Raw genomic sequence first — 15,981 nt, 5'->3', positions numbered from 1 at the left:
TTAAGTGGTGGAAGTGTAATGGACTCTGAGCGCGATATTTGAGCTGGGATATGTCAAATTTGTAGAAAATTAGGGTGAAAATACCCCCGATTCAATCATCAGTCCAAAAATTTGAAGCTAGGACAATTAAAACGGTCTCGAACCTATTTGGGCTGCTAAGTGGGCCACGAGCATGGGCTAGACTGCAGGTGTGGGTCATATCGCAGGCATAGGTTAGATCTTCGATATGGGCTGGGCCGCTGGAATGTGTGGACGCTGGGCCCTTCCTCCTCTCGGCTCGACTTAGGCTTGCGCGACGTCCTGGGTCTACGGGTCTTGGGCTTGTGCTACAGTGGGCTCGCGGGTCTTGGATAACATTACCTTTATCATTTATATAGTAAGCGGGGAATACAATATCGAAGATACGAGGACACTATGATGAGCTATGTCACCGTTTCATCCGATGTCTACTAACTTCATACACATTGTATGTCTATAAATAAATAAAAATTATCATGATATAAACTTAAAGATTAGATTTGATATAAAAATCTCAATCAGATATTTGTAATGTTACAAATTTTTTAATAAAATGTGATATGTGATATGTGATATGATAATTATTTTGAAGTAGGGTTCAAGGAAGTTTATGCCTCAAACTAGTATTTGATGTTACGGATACTGTTGGAGATGCCCTCATACTAGTTGTCTCTGCCATGACAAAAAAATCATTTATACCAATCTTGGCAAGAAACCTTGCTGACTGCCTTTCATGTTTGTAAAAGTAAAAAAAATTGATTTTTACAAAGATGAAAAAAATGAATCAGACCCGATGAAAAGAAAATGATGTTTCAAGGATGACAATGCAGAATCATCCTTCCTTAGAATAGAATTATTAGTAAATCTTTTACTACTACATAATTGATGATTATTAAACCAGTCAAGCATCCTACATAATTATGATATCTTTTTCCAAATAAAATATTTTTGGAATCAAGCATCCCTTCATCGTCTTCCAGTTGCAACAATTGTGGGAATGTTTTTAAAAAAAAGACTTAGCTTCAAAATGAATAAAGACAAGAACAACTTAACTTTCAAGTTTCACTCAAAAAACAGGTTTCATTTTCATCGACAAATTTCATACATAGTCCTTTTAAAACACTTGGTCCAAAATAGTTTGAATAACAGATTTTTGGTGAAGAATCTTTCTTCAAGATCCTTCCTGCAAAATAAAATACATAAGTGTTTTTGTTTTTTTTTTTTTTTTTTTTTTTTTGTTTTCAGTTGTAAGAGACAAATATAAATTAAATTATTAAAATCTAAAACTGTAATAATATTGTACCTGTGACATATCCACCACAACAGGGCTCCAAGATTGGGGCACTTGTTAAAACGGATATTGTATGATGAACAACATGTCCTACTTGCTCATAGTTGTAATCTCTCACACGATTGATAGAAATGCTACAAAGTACCAAAAAAAATTTAGAATCTTATATCTATAAACACTTAAATATGTACCTTTTATTTAAAAAAGAATAATAATTTATTTACTAATACTTACTGATTTCCTCCAGATCCAATGGCAAAGGTTAAGCTCTACGGTGCTTCTGTGTGTGGCAACCTTGTACACTTATGGCAGTGGGCTCGTAAAATCCCAGCCCATCATCAAGAAGTGAGCCTATTGTTTACCAAGATAATTTTGATAATTCCAAACTTGATAAGCTACTTATGATATGGTACGGTTAACAGGACAACGTTGGAAACTAATAATATAATTAAAAAGTTAATTATTTTTATTATTATAAAACATAACAATAAGCTATTAACAATTTATTATAAAACTCCGCAAAATTCTTACCCAAGTGTGTAATTGACGGAAGATTGTTTCAAAAACAGAGCTGGAGCTTGCAGCAATCATGTAGATGTTTAGGTAAAGTTCATGAAACTTTGTGTAACTATAACTAGCCACTTGTCTGGTTATACGATCCGTAGCCTTTGAATCAACGCCTACGCATATACAATCTGCCCAAACTTTAGTGACGTTGACGGTGCCATGGTAGTCTTCTAATGACGATGTAAAAGAATAAATTTCATACATAGCTTCAAATGAATAAATATAAGAACAACTTAAATCTCAAGTTCCACTAAAAAACGAGTTTCATTTTCATCGACAAATTTCATACATGGTCCTTTTTAAAATATTTGGTCCAAAATAGTTTAAACAACACATTTTTGGTGGAAAATCTTTCTTCAAGATCCTTCTTGCAAAATAAATACATAAGTAATATTTTTTTCATTTTAAGTGAAAAATATAAATTAAATTATTAAAATCTAACTGTAATAATATTGTACCGGTGAAATATCCACCACAATAGGGCTCCAAGATTGCAGTACGTGTTAAAACAGACATTGTATCATGAACAACGTGTCCTACTTGCTCATAGTTGTAACCTCTCATATGGCTGATAGAAATGCTGAAATATACCAAAACATATTTAGAAACTTAAATATGTTACTTTAAAAAATAATAATAATCCATTTACTAATATTTACTGTTTTGCTTCAGACCCAATGTCGAAGGTATCTCACTGCGGTGCTTCTGTGTGTGGCAACCCTGTACAACTACGGCAATGGGCTCGTAAAATTCCAACCCATCACCATGAAGTGAGCCCGTTGTTCACCAAGATAATTATGATAATTCCAAACTTGATAAACTATTTTTGATACGGTATGGTTAACAGGTGACAAGGTTGGAAACTAATTAATAAAATAATTAAAAGGATTAAGTACCTAAAACTCTTTAACCTTTTGGTGTGATTCCAAATTAGTCCGAACCTTTTCAAACATTCCAAAAGAGTATCCAACGTATAGGAAATATCACTTCTGTTAAGTCTCAAGTTAAACCACTGTTAAGTGCTTACGTTAAGTCTCAAGGCATTGAGCGACTATTTTTGGGCTTCTGCAAAATCCACCACTGTGCCAAGTTTTGGTAAATATATGGATGAACTTAAGAGGTTAAACAAGGGTGCTTGGGAATGGTTAGTTTCCACAATGGTCTGGATCGCACTCCAGCACCTACCTGCAGCGTGACATGCTTATGAACAACTTATGCGAGTCAATCAACAATACCATTAAGAAAGTTAGGGACAAGCCAATTCTCACATTGCTACAGATGATTCAATGTTTGCTTATGAGAAGGATTCAAGTCAGAAATGACAAAAGGAGAAAATGGCCTCATGAAATTTGTCCTATTATTTTTGAGAAATTGCAAGATTTGAAACGAAAAGGTGAACAATATATTGTTGATTTAGATTTTCATACTTACACTTGCAGAGGGTGGGATCTTAAAGGCTTTCCGTGCGTCCATGGTATAGTAGCAATGCACTACTTAGGGGGGAAGCAAGTTGAGGAGTTTGTTAGTTCAATATATTCTAAGGAGACATATATGAGGTGCTATGAGAACATCCTACAACCAATTAATGGCCAAGAGTTATGGTAGAGAACTGATCATCCACTGTTAGTCCCACAAAGTTACACTAGACAACCTGGTAGGCCAAGAAAACTGAGGAAGAAGGGAGCTGATGAAAGGACAGATAAAAAAAGGAAAGTACAAGCTTGGGAGAAAAGGGATGACAATGACATGTAAGGTTTGGCCAAGTCGGGCATAACAAAGCAACTCGCCACACAAATCTACCTCCCAAAGAAAATCCAGTGCCCAAGCGTAGGGGAAGACCACCAAAGGGTTGGAAACAAACCTAACAAGCTGAGCATGTTGGTCAAAATAGTTCAAACAATATGAGTGCCATTATTTTTTGAAGTTCCCAATTAATTTTACTAAGTCTTTTTTCTTCTTTCTTTCTATCATGCATTGTTTACTGATCTATTATGATCCACGATCTTCGAATAATCCAGGATCATCTAACACGGGCTCCACAATGCTTCAAAATTATGTTGGAACTCAGATAGCGGGCTTGGAATTGAATTGCTTTATTCAATTTAAGGATGGTTTGCATAACTATTGATTAGATGTGTGCTTTTATTTTAGGCAAGCCAAGCTTCAGGATTCCCAATTGCCTTTACAAAGACAAAAGGTTCTGGTGTCCAAGGAAAATGAGCCAAGAGGGCTTCAAGGCCTCAGTAACAAGTGCAGTTACATTTGAGTTTTTGGCATATGTTTTTGACATTTTGTTTACTTTTTCTCTAAGGCCAATTGCAGGTCATGTTTTTCAAATGTAACCAAACCATTGGCATGCACTTATTTTGTTTACTTTGTTGAACTGAGCTTGAATGTATTACTTTGTTAAACTACACTTCAAATGATTGAAGACAACCATTTCAGAATTGTCTATTCTTCTTTGTTTTCGAAATCTTTTGTCTTGAAATAGTTTTGTATATAGCTGAATTGATATTGTTTAACAAGACATGGAGATAATGCCACTTTTTTGTCTTGATATAGTTTTGTATATAGCTAAATTGACATTGTTTAGCAAGACATGGACATAATGCCACTATAACACTAGACTAAAATTTGACTAGACTTTTCTCTTGTTTGAGAGAGGGGAAGGATAAGAGAGACTGTCACGTCCCGGCCCGGGGCGGATCACTTTCCGGGCCCGCTTCACCACCGTAGCACAATATTGTTCATTTTGGGCTCCGACCACGCCCTCACGGTTTTGTTTCTGGGAACTCACACGAGAACTTCCCAATGGGTCACCCATCCTGGGAGTGCTCTCGTGCGCTACTCGCTTAACTTCGGAGTTCCCATGGAACCCAAAACCAATGAGCTCCCAAAAGGGCTCGTGCTAGGTAGGGATAAGAATATACATTTAAGGATCACTCCCCTGGACGATGTGGGATGTCACAAAGACTACTTTGATCATGAATGCCACATCATTAATTTGAGATTTTCCATATCATTAAAAAAATATGACAAGAGTGTCACATAAGCACTTAACAGTTCTCCTAACTTGGGACCCAACGGTAGTGATATTTCTTATATGTTGGATACTCTTTTGGAATGTTTTGAAACGGTTTGGACTCATTTGGAATCACACCAAAAAGTTGAGAGCTTTTTGGTACTTAAATCAATAATTATTATATTGTAATTAGTTTAATGCCCTACTTTAATTATAGTTTTGGGACATGTTTATTTATAAAGAATGAGTATAATTCCTATTCACGTGTTTATTTACAAATAATGAGTTCCTGCATTTTTTTTTTAGAAAAGCAATCACTCTATCATGAAATCCTTTTCAACGATGATTTTTACCAAAACAAAAAAATAAAGATAGAGATGAAAATGCAGAAGACAAGGGGGAGTTTCACCTCTTTGTAAATTGAGAGATGGGTCTGAAGAGAAAGTTAGTAAATTGAGAGATGCGTCTGAAGAGAAAATGAGATAGCCCTAAGCTTTTGAAGGGTTAATATGTGGCGCAATTTTGGAATTTTAGAAATAAATGAGGGTATAATAGGTAGAAAAAGTCCATTTTGAACCCTAACAACCCATGTTTCAAATACCATCAAGTTATAGAAACTCCTATTCCTTCAAATTTTGGAGTTGGATTCCAAAATTTATGTGGATTCCATCAAAATTTTGATTCATATCTTGTAATCTTACCTGTAATTGGAATTCAATTTTTTTAATTCTCATTACCGTAATTGAGAGCTAAAATTTTCGGAGCGGGACGAGGATAGAATCGTCATTTGGAAAAATGTACAACGAGCGTCCAAAGAGCGCCAATTTGAATTTCTCGCTGGCGTGGGTTTAGGGTTTCAAATCGCTTCTATTCGAATTTCGGGCAGCTCTGCGTTCTCAAACACTCTCGCTCTTCAGTCTTTGGGGGTGGGAAGCTCAATTAATTCCCTCCTACTTGGCTACTTCAAATCCCTAATCGGAGATCTCAGGTGCCTCGTTCCCCCAATTCCCAGGTAATCTCATTCTATATATATCTCTCTCTAAGCTCTCGACTTAGATTACTGCACATATGTGCGTTTAACTTCGTCGATTTCATCTTTTGTATTGGGTAATTGAATTAAGTTTCCTTGGCTTCTCAGCAATCAAGCGGAGAAAACCGAATCCCGTTTTTCAAAATTTTCGGTCGAATGTGATGAATTTAGAGCTAGGTTGGTTTTAATCAACCGAAGATAGTTCAATGTTTGATCTTTCATATTTCTGGTTTATCTTATGTTGTCCTTTGCTTGCTGAGAAAAATTGCAGAGAAGGAAAACAAATAATAATTGGGAATTTCTTGTGGATTTTTCAGAGGTTGGTTCTTAAAGATAGAGGTAGGATGAGCACCACAGTACATAGAACTCCCAAATCCAGTAGGCAGTCATTGTTTTTCCAAGATTTAGCTTCACCTGTATCGTCCAGGAGAGGAAAAAATTCAACTCCAGGCCAGGCAGCTGCGGTCTCTACTCTATGGCGCGAGAGTGGTGGAGGATCGAACCTTCCACCTCCTCCGCTTTACACGTTGGAAGACCGCTTGGACTTCTCCCCTGAATCCGGAATTCCGGATTACCCATTATCCCCAGAAATCAAGTCGGATCCTAGAACTCCGGTGCACAGTTTTGGACGTGATTCCTTGACTCCAGTGAAGGGAAAATCAGAGGCAAGCACTTCGTATGCTCTATCAAATGGACAGCATGGCCAACAGGGTTCGGCGAGTATGAGTTGGTGGTCACCCTCGAAGAGTGGTGGTGAGCAAGAAGAGAAGGGAAAGAATTCACCAGTGGAGGGTGTTGTTCAGCCTCTTGCTCTGATCACTCTTCCACCTCCAAGGGAAGTTGCAAGGCCAGAGATGCAAAGGAATACCTTGCCTACAGGGAACATCAACGAAGAAGAATGGGTTACTGTTTACGGGTAATTCTTTAACCTTACTTGTGTGACTGTTCTTAGGCATACATAGATGCATTCATCTTTTGTTCATATAATACTTGGCTAAAGTCTACCTGTGGCAATTACCTTATCCACAACATCCATTTGCTTGTATTGTCTATTGATTTGCATATTACTAATTGAGATGCCTAATTCTGCCTAAAAGTGATACAGAAATCATTGAGGAAAAACCACGTGTGATGCTTTCAATGTGGCATATTTTCTTATGTTTATGTACTGTACCTTTTTTTGATCAACTATGTACTTGTTAGTTGTTACTCCTGTTAATGCCATTTGGTTATGTATCATCATATTCTAGTAGTTCATCTTATTGACTTCAGCTGTTGCCATTATGAGTTGAGGAGGAAATGAGAAGGCTCTGGCCTTATTTCCATGTGGTTGTTGTGCCAAGGAAAGAGTTTTCTTTAAAAAAATTATCCTGGTTTCCCAGTTATTGGAGGTTCCCGATATGCATGAATCAAATATCCCACTACAATGCATTTTAAACTTGAAGTGGTCAGTGATCGTTTGGATGTATTCCTGGTCAAATGTGATTTTAAGTTTGAAATATTATGAGAAATTTCAGATATTTGTCATAATGAAGTATTCTGCATTCATAAATGTCTTTCTTAGCTACTTACTGGTGAACAAGTTGTGTGTCAAACCACAAACCCTTTCCCAAGTCTCTGCTCCTAGTAGCTACTTCATTACTTAGAATTTATTGACTTTGCACAATAAAAAAGGGAGATCTTGTTTGGTAATCAACTGTTAGAACTTAGGGGTAAGACACAACTTAGTAAAAGAATCTCATTCTTTGGTAGCATGTTCTATCATTCACAGAAATAGATATCCCTAAAGGAAACTCGAAAAAGGGTCAACTAGTTAACAGTAAAATGTTGTGTAAATTATTGGATATAATGGTGTTTGATATTTTCTATGCATGTTTGTTGAATAGAAGTTAATTTTTGTGAATTGCTATACTGAGCTTCTAGTTCACAGTTTTAAGGACCATGGAAATGTTTTGTTATGTACTCTAAAGAAAAATGTTGGGAACACGTAGAACAGTTTATTGTATTGTTTTATCACATAGCTCTCTCCAACTTTTTAGGTCAGTCGTTCAACTGATTGAAGCTTATTTGGTTGTACTTGGTCTTCAAGTCTTCAATCTCTAAAGTTATGGCTTGCTTGTCTAACTTATTGAGTAATTACAATGTAATTTTTGCTCAGCTATCTACATTATAGGCTTCTGATGGTGTTCTTATTTTTTCTTCCAGATTCTCTCCAGCTGATACAAATTTAGTCTTACGAGAGTTTGAAAAATGTGGAGTGATTTTGAAACATGTTCCTGGTCCAAGAGATGCCAACTGGATGCACATTCTATATCAGGTTCTTTTTTCTCCATTATTTTGAGTTTGATGAATCAAATTTCTTATATCAAGCATTGATCTTCTCTTCATTTCTTCACCTCTTTGAACTGGTAATGTTATCATGAATTCGTCAATTGGAGAGTTTGCAAGTCAAACTCATTGACTCTCTATAAAAAATGCGCTTGAAATTGGGATTAAAACTGACCAAGACTTTGATATAAATTAAAAATTTTGAGCAGCTGGAAATAGCTGAGTTTGTTTTTATGACTTATCTTTTGCTATGTGTTATGAAAGATGTTTTACTTGTAAAATGTATGGATTTGTCTCTGTCAAATATAATAATGGCACTGTGCATCACTTCTGCTTAAAGTTGGGCTTTATTATTGGTGGGATGCTGCCATGTATGTCAAAAGTAGGATCGCTTATTGGCCTTGGTTGCAGACATAGCCTCACGGAGGCATAATATTGATTAAGATTATCAGTAATACTTATGTTTAAGGAAGTAATCACAGGATCACAATATAATTATTTGCTACTGCTGTTGGCTTATGGCATGGAAGGAATTTGTAACACCATAATGTGCACGCCGTGCGTATATGAGGGGAAATGGATGTAGACCATGTTTGTCTGTGTGTTTTGGTTGGAAAAGACTTACCTGTATTCCATCTTTCTACTCTCCGTTTGCTCAGTTTGGCTAGGTATCCTACAAGAATGCAACTGCTATTGAAAATTGTTAACCATTCACTTTGCTGGTGGTGCAGAGTTACTCTGATGCTCAGAAGGCTCTCAGCAAGAATGGGATGCAAATTAACGGGGCACTAATTATAGGCGTGAAGCCGCTGGATCCAATGCAACGCCATGCATTAAATGAAAGGGTCAACAATCAGGGTTTCATGACATTTCCCCCTCAACCGTCCATGAAACATGCAGAGGTGAATGCTTCAAGAGCCCCCCCTCGTCCTTACTACCTTCAAAACGGTAATACCAGTGCGCAGAAATCTGGAGGTGCAATTGCTTCCCCAGCAAAGTCATTGGTGTCCAAAGTCATGGATTTAATGTTTGGTATGTAGAATTTTGTGGCAAGAAAATGTAATTGTTGGTTAAATTTTTCAGTTAAAACGTGAAAGAGGTGTCGTATCGCTAAATCCTTTTTTTTACGCCAGCATTTTGAGGGAAAATATACTTTGTGATTTGCGGTTGATGTATTAACAAGTGGTTTAACTTATTACATGCAAAGTTGCAAGCCAATGGAAGTGGTTGCTTCCTGCTTCCCGATAGATATTAAATGAATGTTAAAAAGTCAAAATTCACAAATTTGTTGCAGCAGCACAGTACGTGGTGTAGCTTCTCAACCTGTAAACTGGACTTTGATCGATCCCTAAACTTCCCGAACCAAGCCGAACCATGGTCGGTCTTAAGGATCGAACGAAGGATGTTCCAAGGTTTGTACCATGCAAAGCCAACCATCAAAACAATTGTGTCCTCACAATACCAATAAATGTGCATCTATCAAGTTGCACCTCATAAATCATCTTTGCAAAATATTAGTTAAATTGGAAATATTTGAGATATCTAAATGAGTTCAAAGAAATTGACGAGCACTTTGTTTTATAAGAACCAATGAAATTTCATCATGATAATCAAATGAGCGAATGATTTTGGATTGAATTAAATTTTTGCAAGAATGATCTATGAATCAAGACTTGCAAAATAAATATTTCGGATCGTTGAAGTTCGACGTGAAATAGGCCGTACAACTAGTCCCATTTTTATCCAAAAATGAGGACCCTTTTAGATAACGGGCCTGGCGTTTATCATACTCAAAACCAGCAACTTTTTTCCACTGAAAACCAGAAATCGTCGTCACAATATCATGATTGCCTAAAATCCGACATCAAATTTAGGAAGCATGGAGTCATATGACCTCTGAACAAAATGAAAACTGAGAAGCATTTGTGCTTGAGTTATATTAGTAATTAGTTGTCACTTGATGTGACACATAGGATATGATAAAAAGGAAAATTAACGAAAAGTCCATAAAAACTTCTCTTTTAATGAAAATCTCTTTTTAAAGGTATAGTGAATAATACCAGGTAAAGGTATAAATATGGTTTTTCGTTAAAAGTGAACAGTATCGGTAGTGTTTTGTTAAACCTCCCATGATACAATGACATTGCCCTGAACACTGTTGCAATATCCTTGAGTGACACATAGCATATTCTTTAGCTTGAAAATGTGATCGTGACTGAAATTGAGCTCGATTAAACTTTTGATAAGCATGCATTCTATGTCAGTTTTTGAGCCTATTAGTGTGTGCTTTTTTCATACACTCCTATTCTTTCATATGTAATGAACTTGTGTGAAGATACCTAAAAATTGCATAAAGATCTTTCGAAATGTTTGTCATTTGATTGCGTGAACTTGAATATTTTAGAGGCATTAGGATTGTCACCATGGCCCAATAAGCATGTTTCCTAAAGAACAATGATACTATTAGATTGCCAATTTGAGCTATATATGTTGAGTCTTTCATTTCTTATCACCATATGTGTCTCACCCTTCTACCTTAAACACTTTTCCTTACCCTTTTCAAGCTAGTTAGTGAGCAATATGAGATTGTCTAATAAGAAATGCTTGTGGTATTTAGCAAATGAATAAGCATGGGGCTATTCATGTTTGTATTTAGTTTTGTGCAAAATTAAAAAAAAAAATTCAAAAAAGAAATAAAAAAGAGAAAAGAGGTAAACAAAGCAAATAAAAAGTTTTTTAAAGTTTTAGTTTGGGGGTGTGGTTGGAGAGTAATATTAGTAAAGTACTTGTAAAGCTTAAGTTCTTGTAAATTTCAACAAGAGAATTCCTTGTAAGGTAGCTTGGAATTTATGTTTACCTATCTTTTCATTTTGGTAACCCTCTTCCTCAGCCTCATTAGCTTGGAACTTATGCTTACGTATCTTTTCATTAGGGTAACCCTCTTCCCCAGCCTTATTACACCCAATAAAATTCCTTTTGATTAAGTTTTGCAATTATGATTGGAGATGAGAACTTTTTGCAAGCTTATGGTACATCTTTCACATTTGATTCTTTGAGTATAAATATTTAGCCATAAACATTTGTGTGAAAATGAGCGTATTAACATGTGAGTTTATGCCAAGTTTCTTAATGGTTCAATTGAGCTTGAAATTTATTGCGTGGATCAATTGTTCACTATCAACCATTATGGTTTGAGTACTGCTTTGGGAGTTCTATGGCACTTGGACAATTCGAAGTCATTCAAGATTGGTTCTCTGAGGAAAAATATTGAGTCAAGATTAGTTTTAACGTTTCTTTGTTTTGCTTGAGGATTAGCAAAACTTAAGTGTGGCGGTATTTGATAAGCTTATACTTATGCATATTTTACATCAAATTCATTGGTCTTTTCTTAGTTAGTTCCATATATCTTCAAGCTATTTACTTTATTTTTGTGTTTTGTAGGATTTTTCAACTAAAGAAGAGAAAAAGAACACAAGTGGATTTTAAATAGCAAATTCGTCAAAACTGCCTATGCATGCAGAATAACTGACTTTGACAGTGAGTTGCGGACAACTCAGAATGAATCAGAGAATGAGCCTTATATGCTTGGAAAGCTACGGATGTCTATTTTTGGAGCATTTTAAGGCTTGTTATTATCATTTTTCTAGAAGAAATTATGCCCGTTTTACCACTAAAAGGTTCTTAAGAGGCTAAACAGTTTTTAACTGACAAAAAAAGCATAAAACACAATAAATTCTAGCAGCCAAAATTGATGCAGCCAAAAAACCCAAAAGCCTCAACACTAATTGGCTTTAATTGGGATTGAATTCCCATGATGCTTGTAATCCCATAACACATTTAAAGGTTATAAAAAAAGAGACCCAAAGCTGAAAAGAAGGAAGAAAAGAAAAGAAGGAAAGGCAGCAAAGAGGGGAACCATAGGAGTAGAGACATCATTCTTTTTTTTCGGTTTTATTTTCTCAAACTCATGTCTATCTTTTGGTTTAATTTAGGAATTATGTGTAGATAAATTTCATGCGGTTAGGGGCTGTTTTGAAGCCCCAAATACATTGCAAATTTGTTCACTACCTATGTCAGTGATGAATTCTTTATGTGCAGAAGGGTGGATTGCCTTGGCAAAACCACCAGCTTGTCCATTTTTTTAGGAAAAAGAGAAAGAATTATTTGTTTTTTCTATGGATGCATACTTGATAAGCATATTTAGGATTTTAATGCTATGAATATGTGTGTGTTTGTCCTTACTGAATGAGGACCTATATATGTTCTAGAGTAGTACTTGTTAATTAAGAGTAACATGTGAATCAATTTCTAGGATAAGTAAGACAACACCAATACTTACGATGCCTAGTGATGACTCAAACTATTTTAATGCTTAATGATTTTTACTTGTTAAATCTATGAACTTGCCTTCTAGATTGCATACTAGGGACTATGTGAAGCTAAAAACACCATTATCTTAACATGCTACATAGAAAGAGTAATAAGTTATGTTCTAACATCAAACCAACCTGATTATCTTCTTCTGGAAACAAAGAAATTTGATGAAACATAACATGTTTGGATGATTATTTGGTGATGGATAACAATCCCCTAACTCGTTTTTCTTAATTTGGGAACTAAAATATGTTTTCGTTATTTTTTTTTTCTTCCTTTTTGTCCTGTTTTTATGGATTTAATTAAAATACCAAATCAACTCATAAAATGCTGAAAGGAATCCCTTAACTCGTTTTTCTTAATGTGTGAGTGCACCTCTATGTGTTTATTGTCTTCATATAAAATTTTGTTGAATTTAGATGAGTGTAAGTCAGTTTAGTAATTATTTTTCAGCAGCTGTTGAGTAATTAGATAAGACAGTCTTTTGCGGGAAAAACTCATTTTCATATGCTACAATTGATAAATCTTAGCATGAATAATGAAAATTAATAGGACATTTATGTGCTACTTTGTAGTGTGCTTTTAATCCTGTCACAAACGTTCAGTAGGAGTGATATCCTTGATGGAAGGAGCTTTCAACATCAGAATTTTGGCTTTCCACTCCATCTGCAGATCTCCATATTCCCATTTTCAATTTCCTCCAATTCAACTTTCTAAGCCAATGATCAACCAGCATCACTCCAAGACCGACGAAGATTGTCCCAAGAGTGCCGCCACCAACTGCTAGTAGCGTCACCAGGACAAATGCTGTACCGTGGTTGGGTGGCATGATCACCCATGTTGCTGCAACATACGCAGTCGCCATGAATGCCACAGATACCCACATGACCTTGTGAGCAACCACCAGCAACATCATCTGCGGTTTTCTTCGATAGGGGATGATACTGACAAGAACAACAACTATAGAGAGTGACGTGAAGAGCGCAACGTCATTGCTTATTGCAAAGACCTTGAAAGCTGTTGTTCTGCCTGCCACTGCTTTCCCTTTCATTGTTCCGTCCTGATGGACACCGCCAGGAGGGCTAATTCCCGCAGTAAAAGCAACTGTTGCAATCAGAATCGCAACTAGCGTTATAGTGTTCCTAGCATTTTGTATCGCCTCTGTGTATATCTTATGCTCCTTACGGTATTCACAGTGCCTTTTGCTGGAAGGCTTGCGTTGACGTGAATTGGTTGGGGATGAAGACTCCAGTTTGTATGCTTCCTTCTCAAATCTCTCATGAACATGATTACGGAGCGATGACATTTTAGACCTGTATTGATCCTCTTGCGGAGTGTAGGTGATTTCTGGCAAAGAGGGGAGAATACCATTTTCGTTTGCATTAGACATATCTGATTCGAATATGTAACTCTGCATTGAAGACAATGTTTCTGGTGAACAAGCTGTCATGTTAGTACTTTTTTCACCACCAGCTTTATGGAATATGGTTTGAAGATTTTGAGTGTCTACACTGTCCTTGGCCTGGTTGAGGATGTCAAATGCCGTAAGTCCTTTGCAGTTTCGTGAATTGATCTCCACTTTTGCTTTGTTGATCAAGTACTCAGCAATCTGGAAGAACTTGACATAAAAATTATAGTTAAAAATCATGATAAGCTTTTGCTTCAAACTTCAAATGATCATTTTCATTCATTCCTCACCTCATAATGCCCGCCAGAAACTGCAAGATGTAAAATGCTGTTTCCATACCGATCTTGACACTGAAATAGATTGAAGCTGTTAGCGACATGCATCAAGAATAACAAAGCTTCAAATTTTCCATATCGCACGGTCAGATGAAATAGCGTCTCTTCTTCTTTAGTCAGATAGTGGAAAGCTGCAGGAGTCTTCAATGCAAAGTCTTCAAGGACTGAAATATTTCCACGTATTGCTGCCAAATGCAAAGGCGTGTAACCGTTGTTGTTATACTGCAATGCCAGATTCACATCTCGCTGCAGGAGCATCCAAGTTATCTCCCTGTGCCCTTTGCTACAAGCGTAGTGCAACGGTGAATTTCCATTCGCATCGGTCTTTTGAGCATAGTCGGAGGACATGTCTAGGATCCCTCGAACAATATCTGCACCACCGGAACATGACTTGGAAAACTCACAAATATATTGCGTAACAAATTCTAGGATATGTAGGAATCTGTACGTTCGTCAAATTGAAATTTGCTCACTACCTGTGTGTCCGCTGGATGCAGCGATATGAATACATGTTTCGTCAATTCCAACGTCCTCTAAGCCTTCAAGCCCGGACTGATTCAATAAGAGATTTACCACATTAAAATGGCCAAGCCTGCAAGCTACAAAGGCAGCACTCCTCTTGTCGGAGTTAAGCTTACAGGCTGCCCGGGGATTGGCTTCTAAGAGTAGCTTTAAGACGCTAGCATTTCCCAGGCGACAAGCTTCATGCACCGAAGTCTCTAGGAGTTTGTTTGCAGCAGCAACCATTTCAGGACACAACTTAACAATTTCGGACACAATGTCAATGCATCCGAACTTAGTAGCAATGTGTAAAATCGTGTTCAAGGAATCATCAGCTGTTCTTTGCTCAACAAGTCCTTCATTTTCGCTAACTAAGGCGATAAATGCAGGTACATTGTTGCTGGTAATTGACTCTAAAAGCCTCGGATCCATCTGGTGCTTCGAACTAAACTTGGAAAACTCTTACTCTTCTGTTCTTTAGGCTATGATTTGATGAGGGGACAAGTGCTAAATTCAGTTATGTTGTGCCATGCCTATATACACAAGAAAACTGGCAACTTCTTTGGAAATTTGCCACGTACATATTGGAAAATTCGCAAAAATAGAAATATAAAAGGACTCAATGATGTCATATAGAGATGTTTGTAATATGTATAGTGTGCACCGAAATCTTTGGCCGTTGAATTCTTGTTTTATTGAATCTTTGACCGCACATTAGAGTTTTCGAGTCCTTTCCCCTTATAAACATTCATTGCAAAGTTCTAGGCATCTTCAAGGGATGCGACAGTCAAGTATCTCCAAGGAATATTTGTCTGCCAAGATCTAGGTAAAAGTAGACTGACTGTAAATGCATGGACTTGGAATCTGTCTTTTTTTGGATTTGAAAATTTATGGTCATTTTTTCCCAACATCTTCCGTCGACCAACTGTGAAGTATGACTAAGTTTTGATGACTGATGACTGAGATTAAGAGATAACTTTAACTTGGTCTGCTATGACTTATTCCATGGTCGGATCAGTCGTCAAAGTACTAGTGTTGTCAACTCAATTGTACGTGCTGATTGGTTGCTTAACAGTTACGGAATTATTTCTCCTTAACTGCAAATCA

At 36.6% G+C, this 15,981-nt stretch overlaps 2 protein-coding genes across 3 annotated transcripts; one reads left to right on the top strand and one right to left on the bottom strand.

Moving 5' to 3' along the window:
* Nucleotides 1-5,699: 5,699 nt before the first annotated feature.
* LOC137708631 (nuclear pore complex protein NUP35-like) lies at nucleotides 5,700-9,371 on the top strand. Of its 2 annotated transcripts, none has more exons than XM_068447751.1 (4): nucleotides 5,700-5,910; nucleotides 6,248-6,844; nucleotides 8,134-8,245; nucleotides 8,988-9,371. In XM_068447751.1, exons 2-4 carry the CDS (start codon nucleotides 6,273-6,275, stop codon nucleotides 9,294-9,296), a joined length of 993 nt encoding a protein of 330 aa, XP_068303852.1. In that variant the 5' UTR covers nucleotides 5,700-5,910; nucleotides 6,248-6,272; the 3' UTR covers nucleotides 9,297-9,371. The 2 variants fall into 2 exon arrangements, with proteins under 2 accessions (XP_068303852.1, XP_068303851.1); XM_068447750.1 differs by having other exon boundaries at nucleotides 6,200-6,844.
* Nucleotides 9,372-13,171: 3,800 nt separating this feature from the next.
* On the bottom strand, nucleotides 13,172-15,361 carry LOC137709519 (ankyrin repeat-containing protein ITN1-like). The gene is made up of 3 exons (XM_068448604.1): nucleotides 14,850-15,361; nucleotides 14,329-14,744; nucleotides 13,172-14,239 (listed from the first exon to the last, which is right to left on the bottom strand). Exons 1-3 carry the CDS (start codon nucleotides 15,304-15,306, stop codon nucleotides 13,232-13,234), a joined length of 1,881 nt encoding a protein of 626 aa, XP_068304705.1. The 5' UTR covers nucleotides 15,307-15,361; the 3' UTR covers nucleotides 13,172-13,231.
* Between the last annotated feature and the right edge of the window lie 620 nt (nucleotides 15,362-15,981).

Source organism: Pyrus communis, chromosome 11, assembly GCF_963583255.1.
Source record: "Pyrus communis chromosome 11, drPyrComm1.1, whole genome shotgun sequence".
In the NCBI taxonomy this organism is placed as follows: domain Eukaryota; kingdom Viridiplantae; phylum Streptophyta; class Magnoliopsida; order Rosales; family Rosaceae; genus Pyrus; species Pyrus communis.
The sequence above is the reverse complement of the archived record's forward strand: the minus strand, read 5'-3'. Positions and strand labels throughout refer to the sequence as shown.